Here is a 17,294-nt window from a genome sequence, read left to right on the forward strand (position 1 = left end):
ATTAAATATTTGAAAATATTGAAGATAAAAATTGATCCTCTTTTTTTTTAGGGCAGGCGAGGGGAATGCTAAATTTTGTTACTATTTTTACATTATTATTTCATTAAAATTCTTTAAATTGTAACCAATATAATATGAAAAAATCTAAAATATAAAAACTTTTTTTGTAATTACATAATTATTTTTACTCATCTAAATTTGGATAAAGATGGGGATGGGGGAGGGTGGGAGGAAGAATATTAACAATCCAATATCTTTAAATTGTGAATAGTATAATAAAAATAAATATATATTTTTTTATAATTACATGATTGTTTTTATGTATAGATTTAATTAGTTAAGAGGTGGGGGAATTCGGTTAGGGGAGGATGGGTGGAGTGGAGGCATGTTAGAGGGAGGGAGAGTAGAACAAAGATTTTATTTATATATTTTTCTAAAAAAAATTAAGGGTGTGGGTGTATGTGGAGATGGAGTTGGAGGTGGGAGGTAGGGTGGGTGGGGGTAAAATAAATATTATTATTTTTCATGTTTCATTAGAAATAATATGATAACTGTTTTTTTTTTTTTTTAAGATTATATGATTTAACATGTTTGAATGAAACATCCAAATATAAAATGGTGAGAAATAATATTTTAATATATTATTCGCAGATCACACGGATTCGTAGACTACTTGATATGTTAAAAATAACAAATAGAGTAAAGTTATTTTTAAAATAGAGGACAACTAAATGTTAACTAGTAAATACAATTTTGATCATTTCTCGTGCTAATTGCCATATTCAATTCAATGTCTTTGTAAAAATTTAATCACCTAATATACTCCTTCCATTTTGTTTTAGTTGATCATTTGTTTTAATTAATTGTCCCTTTATGAAATCAAGAGAATTTTATTATGTTTTTTCAATACTATCTTTAATATTAAATAACTAAATAAAGTATATTTACTCAAATTTATATTTTCAAAATATAATTAATGAAGCTAATTTGATAAAATAAATTTCTTAATTAATAGGTAAAATTATTCTTAATTAAATTTTAATATTGAATTGTGAGCCATTTTTGCAACTCGTTTTCCTATTAGATTAGTCAAAACTGCGCCTGGAATCCCAGCTTTATGCCCTACCTTACGGGGTCCGTCACTGGTTAAGTGCATCAAATCTGTCAAAATTCCACACAAAAAAAGGAGTGTATTTCCTCCTCCTCTCATGGCGATTCTCTTCTTCTTCTTCTTCGTCAGTTTTATTGCCTCATTTTCCTTCTCCTTACCTGAACACCATTTCCATTTTACCAAACATGGTCTTCGCCAGAATACTTCTTCACAATCACAGCAATACTTGGAAATCACTCGTCCATTGCCATTTGCAAATCTCGCCCCTTCCTGCACTTTTCATATCCTCACTCATGACTTCGGCAATACGATGGGTCTCCCTCCGGTCTCCGCCTCTTACTCTCCTCCGGCCAACTGCTCTTGGACCCATGTGGCTCTTCAGTTCAATGCTTCTTCCAAAGGTACGCAATATGACCGTATCGCCGCCGTCTGGCTTGGCGGTGCCGAGATCCTCCGTACCAGCACCGCGGATCCTACCAACGAGGGAATTTTCTGGACTGTTTCGAAGGATGTTACCAGGTACTGCTCCATTCTGGTCAACCAGAATATATCTCTATCTGTCATGCTGGAAAATCTGGTGAACGACATTTATACTGGTGTTTATCAGGTCAATATTAGTTTCCTGTACTACGATGTTAAGAAAAGGGATGTTTCCCTATCAAGTTATCTTGATTCTAATCGGAAACTGAAGTTGAAAAATGAAGTGCTTGTTAACAATTTGAGAAGTGAGTATGAACAACCGGCAGATTTGATATTGCCAATATCAGGAAATGGGAGTGAAGGATTTTGGTTCCGAATTCTAAATGAATCTGAGTTGCATGGGCAGAGAGTTATTATTCCGAAGAATACATACAAAGCTGTGATTGAGATTTACGTATCATCTCACGGGTATGATGAGTTTTGGTACTCGAATCCTCCTGATTCGTACATACAAATGAACAATTTAACTACCAAGAGAGGTCATGGAGCGTACAGGGAAGTTTTAGTGAATATAGATGAGAATTTGGTTGGATCCCTAGTTCCATTTCCTGTTATTTTCACTGGTGGAATTAATCCTATGTACTGGGAACCACTTGTTTCAATTGGGGCCTTCGATCTTCCTTCTTATAACATTGATTTAACACCATATCTGGGGCTTCTACTTGATGGCGAAGCCCATTTTCTAGGGTTTGGAGTGAACGATAGTATTCCATTCTGGCTTGTGGATGCCAATTTGCACCTCTGGGTGGATAACAATTGTGCGTTGCCCTGTAAAGTGCACACTAAAGCTCTTGCTTTCCGTACCCCTAAGTTCAAGATTAAGCGGTCTTCAAGTTTTCTTGGCCTTGATGGTTCAGTTGAAGTTGAGATGAAGAGGAAGAGTGAGATGTCTTTTTGGGTGAACTCAACTGCAGGATATTTGACTACTATAATTAAGCGAGAATTGAAGTTTAAGAGCAAAATAAACTTTTATCTAAACGGAACTGAGAAAAATATTAAGCAAAAAGTGAAGGAAGAGATAGAAGTTAGAGTGCTATCTGATAGTGGTGGCACCATCTCTCAGACCAAGGTGAAGAGGAAATTTCCACTTACTATAATCTCTAAGACATTAGCATCGAGGGAGAATGGTACAACCTTGATGCTTTCTGATTTGGACCATGAATGGAAGGAGAAGAAGAAGTCGGACGGTGGTTCTTCAAGCTCATTGACAAATCGGCAGCATTGCAATGGGTGGATGGTTGTTCAAGATCACAATGTTATACATGGTGGGGCGACCACTCAACAAACTTATTCTTACTCGGATGATGTTGATTGCTATTCTCGAATCATTTCAGCTGCCAATGGCAAGCTTGTGAATGACACTGCAAACAGTCTTTGTGCAGCAGCTCCTTTGAAGTTTGGTTCATTTTCTGCCTTGTGACACCCCGTTTGAAGAATCAGTTCTTGTCCAACGAGATCATCCCGTGTGTAACATTTGGGAATTTGATTCCAAATTTCTTGCGTAAGTAGTTAGCCTGTACAATTTAGGTTTTGGTGTCGAAGGTGCAGGCTTCAATAAGGATGTGAAGTGTCTGGAAATATCAATTATTTTTGATGTAATGCTTTTTCTCTCTCTGTTTGATATGAACGTGAGTGTTGAGCCTTCATTGTCTTGTGAACTTGGGAGCCTGGAGGAGTCAGCGAAGTGAGTCTCTTAACTTGACTCTGTTTTCATAATTAGAAATTGTTATTAAACAAGGAAATGTGTTATTCGTTTTTAGACTGATTAAAACGAAAGTGAGTCATAAATTCAGATAAATAATAGTAAAAATATTAAAAATGTTGTATTAATTAGTACTTTTTTCGTTTTGGAATAAGTGAATTATTGGGGTATTTATTAGTGTTTCAAAGTAAGTGAATCATTGAATTTTTTTCTAAATTTGCCCTTATGAATTGACAGCCAATTAACTTTTCAAAAAGAATTACAAGGTCAACTTTTTTTTGGGGGGTAAAACTGAAAAATTGTGTTAAATTTATGTCTTTAATGTTTTTTCCTTAATATATGTGCTAAAATTTAACAATTCATTTATCATGAAACGGAGGGAATATTAAGTTTTCTTCAACAACGGTGGTTTTATTACTATCAACTACCAGTTGTTGTATCATTGGCATTCAGAGATGGCACCATGGGTGTGCGTCGGTCGATTTAATTCGATTTTTATGTAATATCAATTTCGTTTATCAATTTTCGATTTTTAAATATGCTAAATCGGTAACCAACTAATAATTATTTTTTAAATTGATTTTGGTCCTTAATTGTTCGATTTTCAATTTAACCGATAAGAAAATACGCATAAAACAAACATAAATTTGATGCAATAATTTTCAATATTGTGTAATAGTAACAACCAACATGGCATCAATAAGAACACCCACAAAATAAAAACAGTAGTAGCTAACATGACATTTGTCTTGCAGTGCTAAATTTCACAAAATAAGAAATCCACCATTCTATCCACAAACTATATAGTTGTTGTCGTTGCAAACTCTCACCGTTGATTTACCAGAGAGGAAATTGAAAATATTTAACTTTATCGGGTTATGGGTTTTCAGAAAATTGAATAGATTTATTTAAACTAGTAGTAATTTAGTATATTTTTGTTGGATTATCGGTTTACTCACTAATCCAATAAGAAAATCAAAATCAAACCAATAACCCGATTAAAAGAATTTACAAAATCATTACAAAAATCGTTAACCCAATAACAATAAACCAATAATATTTTTATCGATTCACTTTATTGATCGGTTCGATTTTTACACATTCCTATAAGACAAACTTTTTTTTTTAAGTTGCCATTGTATATTTCATAAAGATCTAAAAATACGTTAAAAGTGAGCGACTCAGAAAACCTACAAGCTTTGAAATTCATTTAGCAAAAAGAAAGGTACAACGAAAAAAAAGATTGAGACTGTCCAATTAGTTGAGATCTTTGGACGTCTAATTTTAAGTCATTAACACTAGGAATCTTTTAATCGTATTAGAAATTTTGTATATCAATTAGACGTAAAGAATTTTTTAGGTTTAAAGAAGCTAAATTATTTAATTTTGGATTTAAGGGTTTAATAGATAGTGAGGATAAATACAATTGATCACAATTTATAACTTTAAGATTGAGATATGGCAATTGATATTGCACAAAGACCCTATAACATCCCAGATTTTCGCCTCTGAATATTTCTGAGTTTTGAGCTTATTGCCCAGGCTACGACTCAGCTAATAAGTCGTAAGGTCTCCTTACGAGTCGCAGGGCTCGAGTCGTAGGGTGACCAGTGAGGTTGCCCATGTTTTCGTCCTGATCACGACTCAGGCCTCACGAGTTGTGAGGGGTCACGAGTCGTAGGGTGTGACTCGTGACCAAACCAGTGTAGGTGTCCAAGTCACTGTTGTGGTTACGACTAGGATCCTACGAGTCATAAGGTTCATGTTCGAGTCGTAAGGTACGACTCGTAGGTTTAACAGTGAGGAGGCCCCATGTATCTTTCCCATACTACAAGTCGTGGTGGTGACTCGTAAAATGACGTCACTTGTCGTGACGTGAATTGTAGTCATCGGAGACTGTTTTTCTAGGGACACTTTGGTCATTTTTGTCTTTCTCCAATTGTGATTCACGACTTAAAAACACTTTAGTCTCTTATTATTACTCCAAAAGAAATCAAAATACACTTCCCTCTCTTAAATTTTCCAAGTCAAGAACAACTAGAGTTTCGCAAGGTTGATCATCTAAGGCTCTAAGACTGGTTTCTTCTCAATAACGCTAGATATCTCAGGCATGTAATCTCTTTCCTTAAACTTGTTTTCTCTTAAGGCATGGGTTTCATTGTTATTCATGTGGATTTAGATCTGCATGTCTCTACCCATACTACAAGTCGTGGTGGCGACTCATAAAATGACGTCACTAGCCGTGATGTGACCCTTAGTCACCAGAGATAATTTTTCTGTTGATCATTTTTCTCTTTCTCCAATTGTGATCCACGACTTAGAAACACTTTAGGATCTTATTATTTTTCCAAAAGAAATCAAAATACATTTTTCTCTCTTAAATTCCCCAAGTCAAGAACAACTCGGGTTTCTCAAGGTTGATTATCTAGGGCTCTAAGATTGGTTTCTTCTCCATAACGCTAGATATCTCAGGCATGTAATCTCTTTCCTTAAACTTGTTTTTTCTAAAGGCATGGGTTTCATTGTTATTTATGCGGATTTAAATGTGCAATTGATTTAGGTTGAGGGTTTTGGAATGATCGTGACTTGAATTGGATTTTCATGGCTATAATGCATTTGTTTATATTTTTTCTATGTATTTTGAAACCCGTTGGGGTGTGTGGGTATGGTGAATGGTATGGGGCCGAGGCATTCCCCAATTTGATGATGTTTGTTTGGAATTTGGATTTGAAAATTATGTTCCCTCAATCCACTTGCATAATTGGCTTTGAAATCTGATTAATCACATGATTTGGCTTACTTCCCTAAACTATTGCATTGAATAAATGGTTTAACGGATAAAAAAATTATTTTGGAAGGCTTTGTTGGACATGTGTTGAATTAATTATAAACTACGGGGGTCGAGGCATTCCCCCAACTTGATTTTTATAAACTCTGAAGGTTGAGGCATTCTCTCAATTTTTACTTGATAAATCACGAGGGTTGGGGCATTCCCCCAAAGCGATGAATAATTGGAATGACATAATGATATTAGCTTGCAAGCATAATTAGTATGACGATATCAATGGTATATACCGTAGTAGATGATTCTTGGTTAATAAACGTGTAACACCCTGAGTTTTTGGTCCTTGAAATTTTTTTGACTTTTGAGCCTACTGCCCAAGTAACGACTCATTTTATGAGTCCTAAGGTGTCCATACGAGTCATAGAGCCCAATCATAATGTGTCTAGTAAAGACTGACCTAACTTCGGCCTTGATTATGACTAGACATAACGAGTCATATAGATTTTTAATGTCTCGTTATGTGCTTTTGTAAGTAACCTAGTGTAGGTGCCCAGGTCATTATGACTAGGACCTTATGAGTCGTAAGGTTCGTGTATGAGTCGTATAGTGAATTCGTAGGGTCAACAATTTGGATGCCTTGAGACACTGTCTTGACTACGAGTTAAGGGAATGACTCGTAGCCAGTCGTTACGAGTCGTAGGGTGACCCATAATAACTGGGCAGTAACTTTCAGCACATTTAAGTAGGGGCATTTTTGTCAATTTTCTTTTTTCCTACTTAGACCCCACATCCATAAAACACCAAAAAGGGATTATTTCCAACACTTTGACATATCAAACACCCTATTAAACTCTCTTAAATGCCACACTCAAAGACAAGGCTGGGGTCTTAAGAAATTAGTCATCTAGGGCTCTAAGGATGATTTCTTCTTCAAATTTCTTAGAAATTAAGGCATGTATATCTCTGCCTAAACTTGTGTTTTCATTATTTCATGAAGTGGTTTATGGTTTACATGTTTTTGATATTGGGTTTTAAATGATGAGTTGAGGGTTTTGGATGTAAATTGTTTAAATGCCATTCCTATGATTATTATGGATTTATTATGCATTGAATTAATGATTGTGAACACATTGAGGTGAATGGAAATGGTGAATAGAGTAGGGATACAAGGATTCCCTAAATTTGCAAATAATAGAAATAGGGGTACAAGGATTCCTCCAAACAATTGGATTTTGGTATTGAAATTGATGAGAATCCCAATCCACTTGCGTAATTGGTTTTGAAATGTGAATGATCAGTTGTCTTGGCCTATTTTCCTTAAAACTAATGCATTGCATAGATGGATAATGGATAAGAATGATCTTGAAAACCTTGTGGGGTACAAGGATTCCCCCAAGTGAATGAGTTTCTTGAAAACCTTGCGGGGTACAAGGAATCCACCAAGTTGATTTAATAATGAAATCTGGGTGTAAAAGGATTCCCCCAAGTGATGTCTTAATGACATTTGTTTGCAAGATTTAGTCCATATGAAGATACCACTTCATAATGCCTTAATAATTGACTCCTTGAATTAATAAATAAGTTATATGTTAAATGTTTTAGTTGGGCTTAATAGGAGTTGTGTAGCTAGTTGTGAGGGTGGAGGTCCTAGGGAGGCTGACATAGGAAACCCACATTTACTGACGTGAGGCAACTCTTGATGACCATATGCTTATGTCACATTATATGCACCTTTATTATGAATGGCTTATATTACTAGGATTCCTCGATCTTTTATGATATCTCCAGTACGTGCAGCTAACATACACTGGGGCCTGACCAGGGGAAGACAACTGGATCCAAATATCCCGTGGGTAGTTTTATGATGGTCAAGCTACATAGTCCAGGCTAATGTTTTAAAGTTCATGTTAAACATTGTTCCCTCTCCCAACATCTAATATATATATTTATGCATGTATGTGTACATGGACATTGATTTTGGATTGGTTTTGGAATGATGACATTATTTTATCCCCTTATCCCTAAGTTATATATTAGGGCTCAACCCGCTAATATTTTTCAGACACAGTATGTCCACGTGATACAGGATACGGAGATACTTCTACTTTTTCTATGCAGTGATAGGATTTTGGGGTGTCAGCAGTTAGCTTGAAATGGTGAGCTTTCATTCTTTGGTAGAGTTTCATTTCATGGTTTTGCTATTCTCTTATGTCATAGACTATTCATATGGTTTCTTTTGGATAACGCTCGAGGCATGTTCCAACTTAGATTATATTAAGTTTTGTCGATTGCTATGGATCGGGATGTGTTGAAATTATAAAATTCTTTTCTAAGTTTCCTATCTTGTTATATCTTTGAAACTCATCTTATCTTATTATATGTTCGAAATTCATTTGCTGTTCGCTGTAGTGTGTTATGTTTATCTGTGGTCTTCCGGTCCTCGATGGACTTAAGACACCCAACATGGCCAGGACTTTGGTTCGGGTCATGACAAAATAAGAATGTGTAAACTATTTTAATTGGTCTTATAGGGTTTTTTGTAGATGGCCATAAAAGTGGAGGTCCTGAGGGACTAATACTGGAAACCTATGTTTGCCAACGTGGGGTTGGTATTAATGATCATGTGCATGTGCCACACTTTATACATATATTTGTATCCTGGATTGATATAAAGTAGGGGCATTCCTTAGTTTTCCTTGATACCTCTAGTTTGTGCGACTAACACGTACTGGAGACCTTCCGGCGGGGGGAACCGGACCGATATAGCCCGTGGGTGTCTTTTATGATGATTGAAGCTACACAACCTAGGTTAATGATTTATCTCTTGGGCTAAACCTTGTTCCCTATCTTAACATATATATATATATATATATATATATATATGGCTGTGTGCCTTGGTTTTAAACTATTTTGGACTGATTTGATCACTACATTACTTTATCCCTTCCCTAAGTTACAAACTAGAGCTCACCCCGCTAACTATCCTCAAACGTTGTACCCCATACGATGCAAGGCTTAGAGATATTTACATTTTCTTGTGCGGTGATAGGTAATTCTGGTTTGTTCACTGGTCATTCTTGAAGTTGTGAGCTTCTATTCTTCGAAAGGCCTATTATTTTAAGGCATTGTTTCATTAATTTTTAGACTATTCCTTTGGACTCATTTTGTCTATGCTCGGGGGCATGTCTCGACTTAGATTGTTCTTAGTTATTAGAGTCTTTATGTATTACTGTGGATTGGGATGGTTGTTGAAATTATTATATCCTATTCAGTTCTATGTTTGAAACTCAAGTCTATCATGTTATATGTTCGGAACTCATCCACTGCTAGTTATATTGTGTTTTGGTTGGCTAGGTTAATAGGGGTGGTGAAACACCCTGGCATCTTTCCTTGGAAATTCCTTATGTTTTGAGCTTCAGGACATCATACGACTTGGGGGTACTGTCGTGTAAGAGGGTACAATTTGGGTGGCTCTTAGTCATATGATAATCAGTGTGGTTTGGTTGGTTTTTGTCCAAGGTACGATGGACATCATACTAGTCGTATGATAGGGTATAGGAGGTATGATGCCAAACTGTATGGTGTCCTATGTCTAGACTAGATGAATCAATTGTGGTTAATTCTAAGGGTACTTATCGTATGGTTGGATACGAGTTGGCCTTGGTGGTCGTATATTGGATAGTGTTGGGGTCCTAGGTGAGGCCTAGGGTATGAGTAGTAGGTATCACTTGTATGGTAAGGTATGGTTTAGGGATGGTCGTACCTTCTTGTGGGAAAAATTGTACAGTTTAAGTTGGGGGTAATCTGGACATTTCTACTCTTAACCTCTTATGACCCCACGACTTAAAACATTATTAGGACTTTATTTACCCTGGTATTCTCAATCTAAATCAGTTTAAACTCTCTCAAATCTCTCCCAACGCTCTTGGTTCAAGGAAGGCTAGGGTTTCTTTAATACAACCAATTTGGATCTTACAAGGGTGGTTTCTCTCCGTCTTCTTCGTAATCTAAGGCATGTTACTTTTGCCTCATTGTTAGTTCTAACTAAAGACATGTTTTATGAATTATTTTTACTGCATAATTATGTTTTGGTTTTGGGTTTTGAAATATAGGTTAGGGGTTTTGGTTATAATGATTGGTTATGGTTTTCCCATGTCTTTTACTTATGGTTTTCATTATTTTAATGGTGGTTTGATACCTTGGTTGCATGGGAATGGTTAATTGGTACTTGATTTTGATTTTGGAAACTATATGCCCCCAATGTGTTTGTTAAAATGCCTATGAGAATGTTTTTATTACATAGTTGGACTTTCAATAAAAACTTTGTATGTTATAAAGTGGTAATGGAACCTAGATGGGTTTAAATGGTTTAAATGGTTAATTGTTCAGGCGTTGTTGGCTATGGTTTGGTTAAATGAAAGACTTGTGGGGTACATGGGAATCCCCTAAGAAAACTACATAATGAATATACTTGCGGGGTACATGGGAATCCCCCAAGCAAACTTAATAATGTAATTTATGGGGATATGTAAATTCCTTAAAAGGTTGGCTAAGGACATTGCCTGCAAGATATAGTCGGTATGACAATACCACTACTTATAGCCTTGGTTAATAATAAATGGAATGGTGGTTTGCTTGTATGTTGATGATTTTAATTGGGCAATAATGACGGGTTTTGATAGTTAACCGTGAAGGTGTGAGTCCAATGGATGAACACTGAAAACTCATGTTTTCCGATATGAGGATTGGTCATGGCGACCATATACTTGTGGGGTACATGGGAATCCTTTAATTTATATCTATATATATGTATCATAGAGGGTGAAGGGTACACGGGATCCCTTACCCCTATGATATTAGCTACACGTATCGGGACCCATTCAGGGGCTAACACTAGACCCATATAGCCCGTGGGTGGTTCTGGGATGGTTAAGATACACATAACCATGTTATTATTTTTTAAAGATATGTTAATCCCAGTTCCCTTTCCCGATATGGATTTTATATATATATATATATGTATGGATGTATGTGTATGGATATAGTGGTTTACTTGGTTTTAAAGGTTGGCATTATTTTATCCTTATCTTGAGTGCATGCTAGTGTTCACCCACTAACCCATCTTCAGGCGTTGTATCCCCATGCGATGCAGAATCTGGCCATACTACACCTCCTCAGTGATCACTTTTGGGGTCAGTTTATGTTAAATTGAAGTGGTGAGCTTCTATATTTCAGAAGGCTATATTTCATGTCATAAATGTCTTTACTCAAGTCATTTCATAGACTTTGATTTTGGTTATGGTCGGGGTCATATCTCGATCGATATTGTTTTACTTTCGGATAAAGGCTTTGTGTGACTACTATGGGTTGGTATGGGCGGTATCGATATTGTTGTCAGCCTTGTAATTGGTATTGGTATTGGGGATGACACCATTGGATTGTATTTGATTTATGATTGTTCTATTTTGTTATGTTATATATATTTAGATTTCCTCCGATATGACAGATATGGCGATTATGGTTGGGTATTGGGGTTGGTCTCCCATCCGGTTGGGGTTGAGGCACCCGACATGGGTAGGCCCTAGTTCGGCTCGTGTCAGATTAGTATCAGAGCTCTAGGTTCATGGTCAATTAGTAGTCCACAAATCCATGTAGAGTAGAGTCTCTTTTAAGGGTGTGTAGCCCACCACACTCATAAAAGAGAGGCTAAAAGGCATCTAGGAATATTTCTCTTTCTTGTGTTCTGATTTTAAGTTGTAGAGTCTAAGGTCCTAAAATTTTCTCTAATTCTTGTTTGTTCACTTTTTAGATCATGTCTCGATGATCTGATACGCACGAAAACTCTTATGTCCTAATTGGGAATGATGTTGATGGGACACACTCTACTCATGGGATCCATACTCAGTCTAGAGGTCCAGTTCCTAATTATCCTGGATTTCCATCGGTTCCCTCTAGTCCCCCTTAGGCTGACGTGATGAATGCTGAGTTTTATTAGTCAATTCATATGATTGCTCAGTTGGTGGCTTCTCAGGCTGAGCATGGTGCAACTGCTACTCCATCTTTTGGGGTGACAAGGGTTGTCCAGTTCATAAGGATGAGACCTTCATCTTTTACTAGTGTTAAGATGGAGGAGGATCCTCATGGTATTCTGGATAAGATGGAAAGATTTTTAGGGTAATGCATTCCAAGAATGTGAAAGGGGTAGAGCATACTGCCTACCTGCTGAAGGATGTAGTGTAACAATGGTATAAGAAATAGGATCGAAGAAGGGGTGATATTGGTGAGTCATCTCTGTGGGAGCTTTCTCTGATGCATTTTTGGACCACTTCTTTCCTTAGGAGTTGAGGGAAGTGAGAGCAGAGGAATTTTTTAATTTGAAACAGGGGAAAATATCCATCAAGGAGTATGCTTTAAAGTTTACCAGTTATCTCAGTATGCTCCAGAGATGGTGTCTGATTTGAGGGCCCGGATAAAAAAGTTCGCTTTGGGACTATCTCATGAGTTGATCCTTGAAAGTAAGGTTGCCTTGTTGATGATCAAGGACATGGATATCTCTAGGTTAGTTGTTTATACACAACAAGCAGAGGAGGAGGAGAAAAAGCAGGCTGACATAGGGGAAAGACAGGGTAAGAAATTTAGGTTCTCTGAGCAGGGTGGTGGCCAATAGCAATGTGGTAGAGATGGTGGTACGTGGCCGAAGAAGAAGTGGAGGAGTTTTGGTTCTTTATCCATAGCTAGTGCTCCTTACCCAAAGTCATCGGGTGACAGGAGTTAGTAGGGTACCGATAATTTTAGGCACATGGTGACCAATCTCAGGATAGTGGGGCTCAGTCGTCTTTATCATGTCCTCCTTGTAGGTTTTATGGTTGTTTGCAGCAAGGTTTATGCGATAAAGGAAGGGACAGGTGCTTGAAATGTGGTCAACCGGGGCATATGCTTAGAAATTGTCCTGCTGGTAAGGTTGCTTTGGGGGAGAACAAGGTTCCAGTTGTGTCATCTTCAACTTCAACACTAAAGGGTGCACCATCTAGTTTCGGCACTAGTCAGAATCATCTTGGTGCACTCATTACTTGGCAGGAATCTGAGGCATCACCTGATCTCATGACTGGTACGTTGTAAATTTTTTCTCATGATGTGTATTGTTTACTTGATCCGAGGTCCACTCTCTCTTATGCGACCCTATATGTGGCTGATTTTGATTTTAGTCCCAAGGTTATTTCGAACCCTTTTTCTATTTCTAACTCGGAAGGTTACTCCATGATTGCTAAAAGAGTCTATGGGGGGTAAGGTATCTCTTAGTAGTAAGAAAACCTTGGTGGATTTGTTTGAACTGGATATGGTGGATTTTGATATCATTCTAGGGATGGATTGGTTGCACTCATGCTATGCGTCCTTAGATTGCTAGACCCAGAAGGTTGTCTTTAAGTTCCCTGATGAGTGATGTGCTATAGAAATAACCACTTTCGATGCTTAAAATGAGGAAAATATGCAAGTTTCTGAAGTCTTTTTGTTAGCTATGATCCATTTTGGGTATGTTTTGCTGGAAAGCATTATTTGAATAATAAGTTCGTGAAAATGGTGAAACAAAGGTGTTTTGGCTACTTTTGGAGTGATTATGGATGATAAGGATATTTTCTGGCTTTATCATGATGAATGCATGTTTGAGATTCAAAGTAGAGCAGAAAAACTAACTCTCGACACATACTATGTCAACCTATGGACCACATGTTGACCTACGGACCGCAAGTATACAAAGCGAGTACCAGAAAGTCTAAAATCCCGAGAGCTGACTTGCAAGAATTTTCCTATTCGGTACCTGCGGTTGGTACCTATGCCCGGAGTAGACTGCAGGTACAACCCAGGGCCAGGACCAAACCACAGGTACCGAAAATGGGTGACCACCAACCCTGTTTTCTCCTATTTTGTTCGGGCTTAGTTTTTAGGTTTTCTCTTGTATTATAAATACCCCTTATGTACTTTTTAGTAGAGGTCCGACACGTTTAATACTTAGAAACATATTTTGATTTCAAGATCCATCTTTGATCTTGGGATTCCATTGTGTTGACTTTGATTGATTATTCAGTTTACAGTTGTGGGTTTTCTTTCATCTTATCATGTGATTTCATCTTTGCTTCCCAACATGAATGTTATTGATTTCAGCATAATCATGAGTGGCTAAAACGTATAACTAGGGTTGTGGAAACCCTGGCAAATTGACAAAGTAGGGTAGGTGCGATTGTTGAGAGGAACCAATACCCATGGCATGCGTTGCTTTATCTTCGATTAGTTTGATTTCTTAGTGCGTGCACACATTAGGATCTTGCCTACATATTACTACTTGCTCTAACAAAGGGGTAGTACCTAGAAAATGATAAATAAAATAGTAACTTAGAGAGTTAATAGTCGATCCGTTGCCAAACAATGGTATATGTAAATGATTATTAGCCTTCATATAATAGCTTGAGACTTAAAAGGTGATAGTTAACTAGGACCAGGGTAAGGTTTAGTAACACGACACTCTGACACTAAATAGGTAAAAGGTGAAATCCTCCTACTTGTCCAAAAGACTGTAGGAGGTACATAACTTATCGGTTCTACATACAAGGTATTAAGTTGGTTCAATAATGCACATAAACCTAAAGAGTTGAGATGCCAGGGGGAATACAATCCTAGTGTTCACTTACGATTGACTTTTAACCAAGTTAATACTGTTCTATGTTCGAGACTACTACAAACAAATCTCCCTATTTACTTTTCTATTTTTCCCATAGAGTGTAACCACTGAGATCGGCCAAATCATATAATCCATTCGGATTCGTCCAAAACCTTAGTTGGGTTATTATATCTTAACAACGATCATACCATATAAAATGAGGTATTGTTTGGATGTCATAAAGAAATTGGCACCATTGTCGGGGAACACAGAGTTAATTTGTGGATTGAGGTTATTGTAGTTTTTGGGTTTTTAGTTCTTCTTTTTGTTCTTAGTGAGGAATATGGTGGTGTATGCCTAGCACACAGAGTGTAGGCAATCTGTTACTCCTAGTGAATTTAAATCCAGAGAGGATCCTACAAACAACTAGTAAGGATGTCTGAGCTAAAAAGAGTTGATATTCCTAAAGGAGTTCGTAATATTGTACCTCCTGCCAAAGAAGTACAAGATATTGTTGATCATCAGACTGGTGAAAGGAGAGTAGCGAAAGAAGCTCAGAGGATAGCTATGGATGCAGATCTAGATGAACAGAGACAAGCAGCAGTCCACCGAGCAGCCTCGATGGGAATCAAATCATAGCTAGAGATTCCCGTGTTCAAGTTATCCCAGCATATCTGTATATGCAGCCATACTTCGATGATGAGAAAGATATAGGATATGTTGAGATGATAGAGAATGGAGTCATAGTGCCTCTTGTCTTGTCTCCAGGCATCAAATTTGACATTACGAGTGCCATGATCCAACTTCTAAATTTCAAAGGGGTGTTTGCAGGATTGCCTACAGATGATGCAAACTTTCACCTTGCAAATTTCCTTGGAATCTGTAACTCATATACTAACCAGGGGTAAATCAGGAAGCACTTAGACTGAGCCTTTTCCCCTTCCACTTATAGGAGAATAATCTTTATGGTTAAGGGATATGCCTAGAGGCTCTATCACGACTTGAACGAGTTGTGCAGGTAATTCTTAAACAGGTTCTTTTCTATGTCAAGGATGTTGTAGCTTAAGAATGAGATCTATAATTTTAGGCAGTTGCTGTCAGAGTCTATGTACGAGGCTTGGTTTAGGTTTAAGAAGAAGCTGAACTTGGTGCCCAATCATCAGTATTTAGGGAAAAACTTATCAGAGATATTCTAAAGAGCCATGAACATTAGCTCCAGAGCAATGATAGACACCATCTCTAGATGAGCATTTATGAGACTACGTTGGGAGAAAACTTCGGAGATGTTAGATCGAATCTCACTTACTAACCGAGGGTGGAAAACTCAGTAGACTAAGAGAGGATATGGTACTTATGCTATTGGTACCTCCTATGACCAGAGAGAAGATGATGATACAGTAGCACAAGAAATTGCATTACTAAGGACTGATTTAGGGGTGCTAGCAAAGCAGTTTGCAACAATGAATTTTGAGAAAATAATTGCAGTAGCAGCACAGGGGTCAGCTTCCAAAGCATATGAGTGTAGATTTGAAGAGGAAGTTACTATATAGATAAAGATAGTAGAGAGACCCTCACTTACACCAATGAATAGCACTAGAAGGTGTATCAAAACCTTCAAACACACATCACCAATGTAATATCAAATCACTCTCTTAGGTGACCCAAAGGACTCGCACTTCCTCAAGCACACCTTTCTTGCCAAATAACCCAATACAAGTGAAAAACCAATTCCAAATGTATTCAGGATCCAAGTTTTGGTTTTCCTCTCTTAAGGAGAAGGAGAAGACTACAATCTACCACTAAGATTACAATCTAAAAAGTCACTCAATTTATTATCTCAAAAATAGATGAAAATAGAAGGCTACTTGTCTATTTATACTATTACATAACAAATATCAAAAATACCCTTAATGAGGGCTAGGCAAAGGGGTGCCTCTTGAGTGTTGAAATATAGGGTGTAAAGTCAACTTTGCCCTTCATTTGAGGCACCTCTTGAGTGTATAAGTCCCTCCTCTTTTCTTCTCTTGACCAAGTCTTCAAAATGATTCAAAAAAAGTCTTTAATTGTTTGCCAATTTTGATGCTTGAACCTTGAACAATAGCTTGTACTCTTGGTGCTCCTTGTGCTTGTATCATTCTCTCCATCTTGAAAGAAATTTGTCCTCAAATTCAAATCTTGCAAAACCAAAGAGAGAAGAAATAAACACACAATCCTCTTGGTAGGGGGTTAGTATTAGCACCAAAATTACATCATAACTCCAAGGTGGTTCATATTTAACATACATCCATGCATCCTTGGTATTTGGCGTGAAAAGATTGGCATAAAGGATACCAAGAAGTGAATGAAATCAATATTAAAATGTAATGACCATGAACTAAAACCATACCTCCCACATCTCAAAGGTATTCCGGGGTCAAAGGAAAGTATTAAACAAGGGTCTAGGTTGAGATTAGCCATTCCTTTTACTAGAAAATCATGTTCACAATTACCAAAAACAATCACCCTTAAGAGAAAGATATCATTCAATACTAAAGGGTTGTGTTCTAAAAATCCCCTCCTAGGA

The 17,294-nt window shown here is 37.2% G+C and overlaps 1 protein-coding gene across 1 annotated transcript; it reads left to right on the top strand.

The window, feature by feature from the left end:
• Nucleotides 1–1,069: 1,069 nt before the first annotated feature.
• Nucleotides 1,070–3,237, top strand: LOC107873314 (peptide-N4-(N-acetyl-beta-glucosaminyl)asparagine amidase A). Its single transcript, XM_016720117.2, has one exon. It carries the CDS (start codon nt 1,209–1,211, stop codon nt 3,009–3,011), a length of 1,803 nt encoding a protein of 600 aa, XP_016575603.1. The 5' UTR covers nt 1,070–1,208; the 3' UTR covers nt 3,012–3,237.
• Nucleotides 3,238–17,294: the final 14,057 nt, after the last annotated feature.

The sequence above is a fragment of the Capsicum annuum genome, chromosome 6 (genome assembly GCF_002878395.1).
Source record: "Capsicum annuum cultivar UCD-10X-F1 chromosome 6, UCD10Xv1.1, whole genome shotgun sequence".
In the NCBI taxonomy this organism is placed as follows: domain Eukaryota; kingdom Viridiplantae; phylum Streptophyta; class Magnoliopsida; order Solanales; family Solanaceae; genus Capsicum; species Capsicum annuum.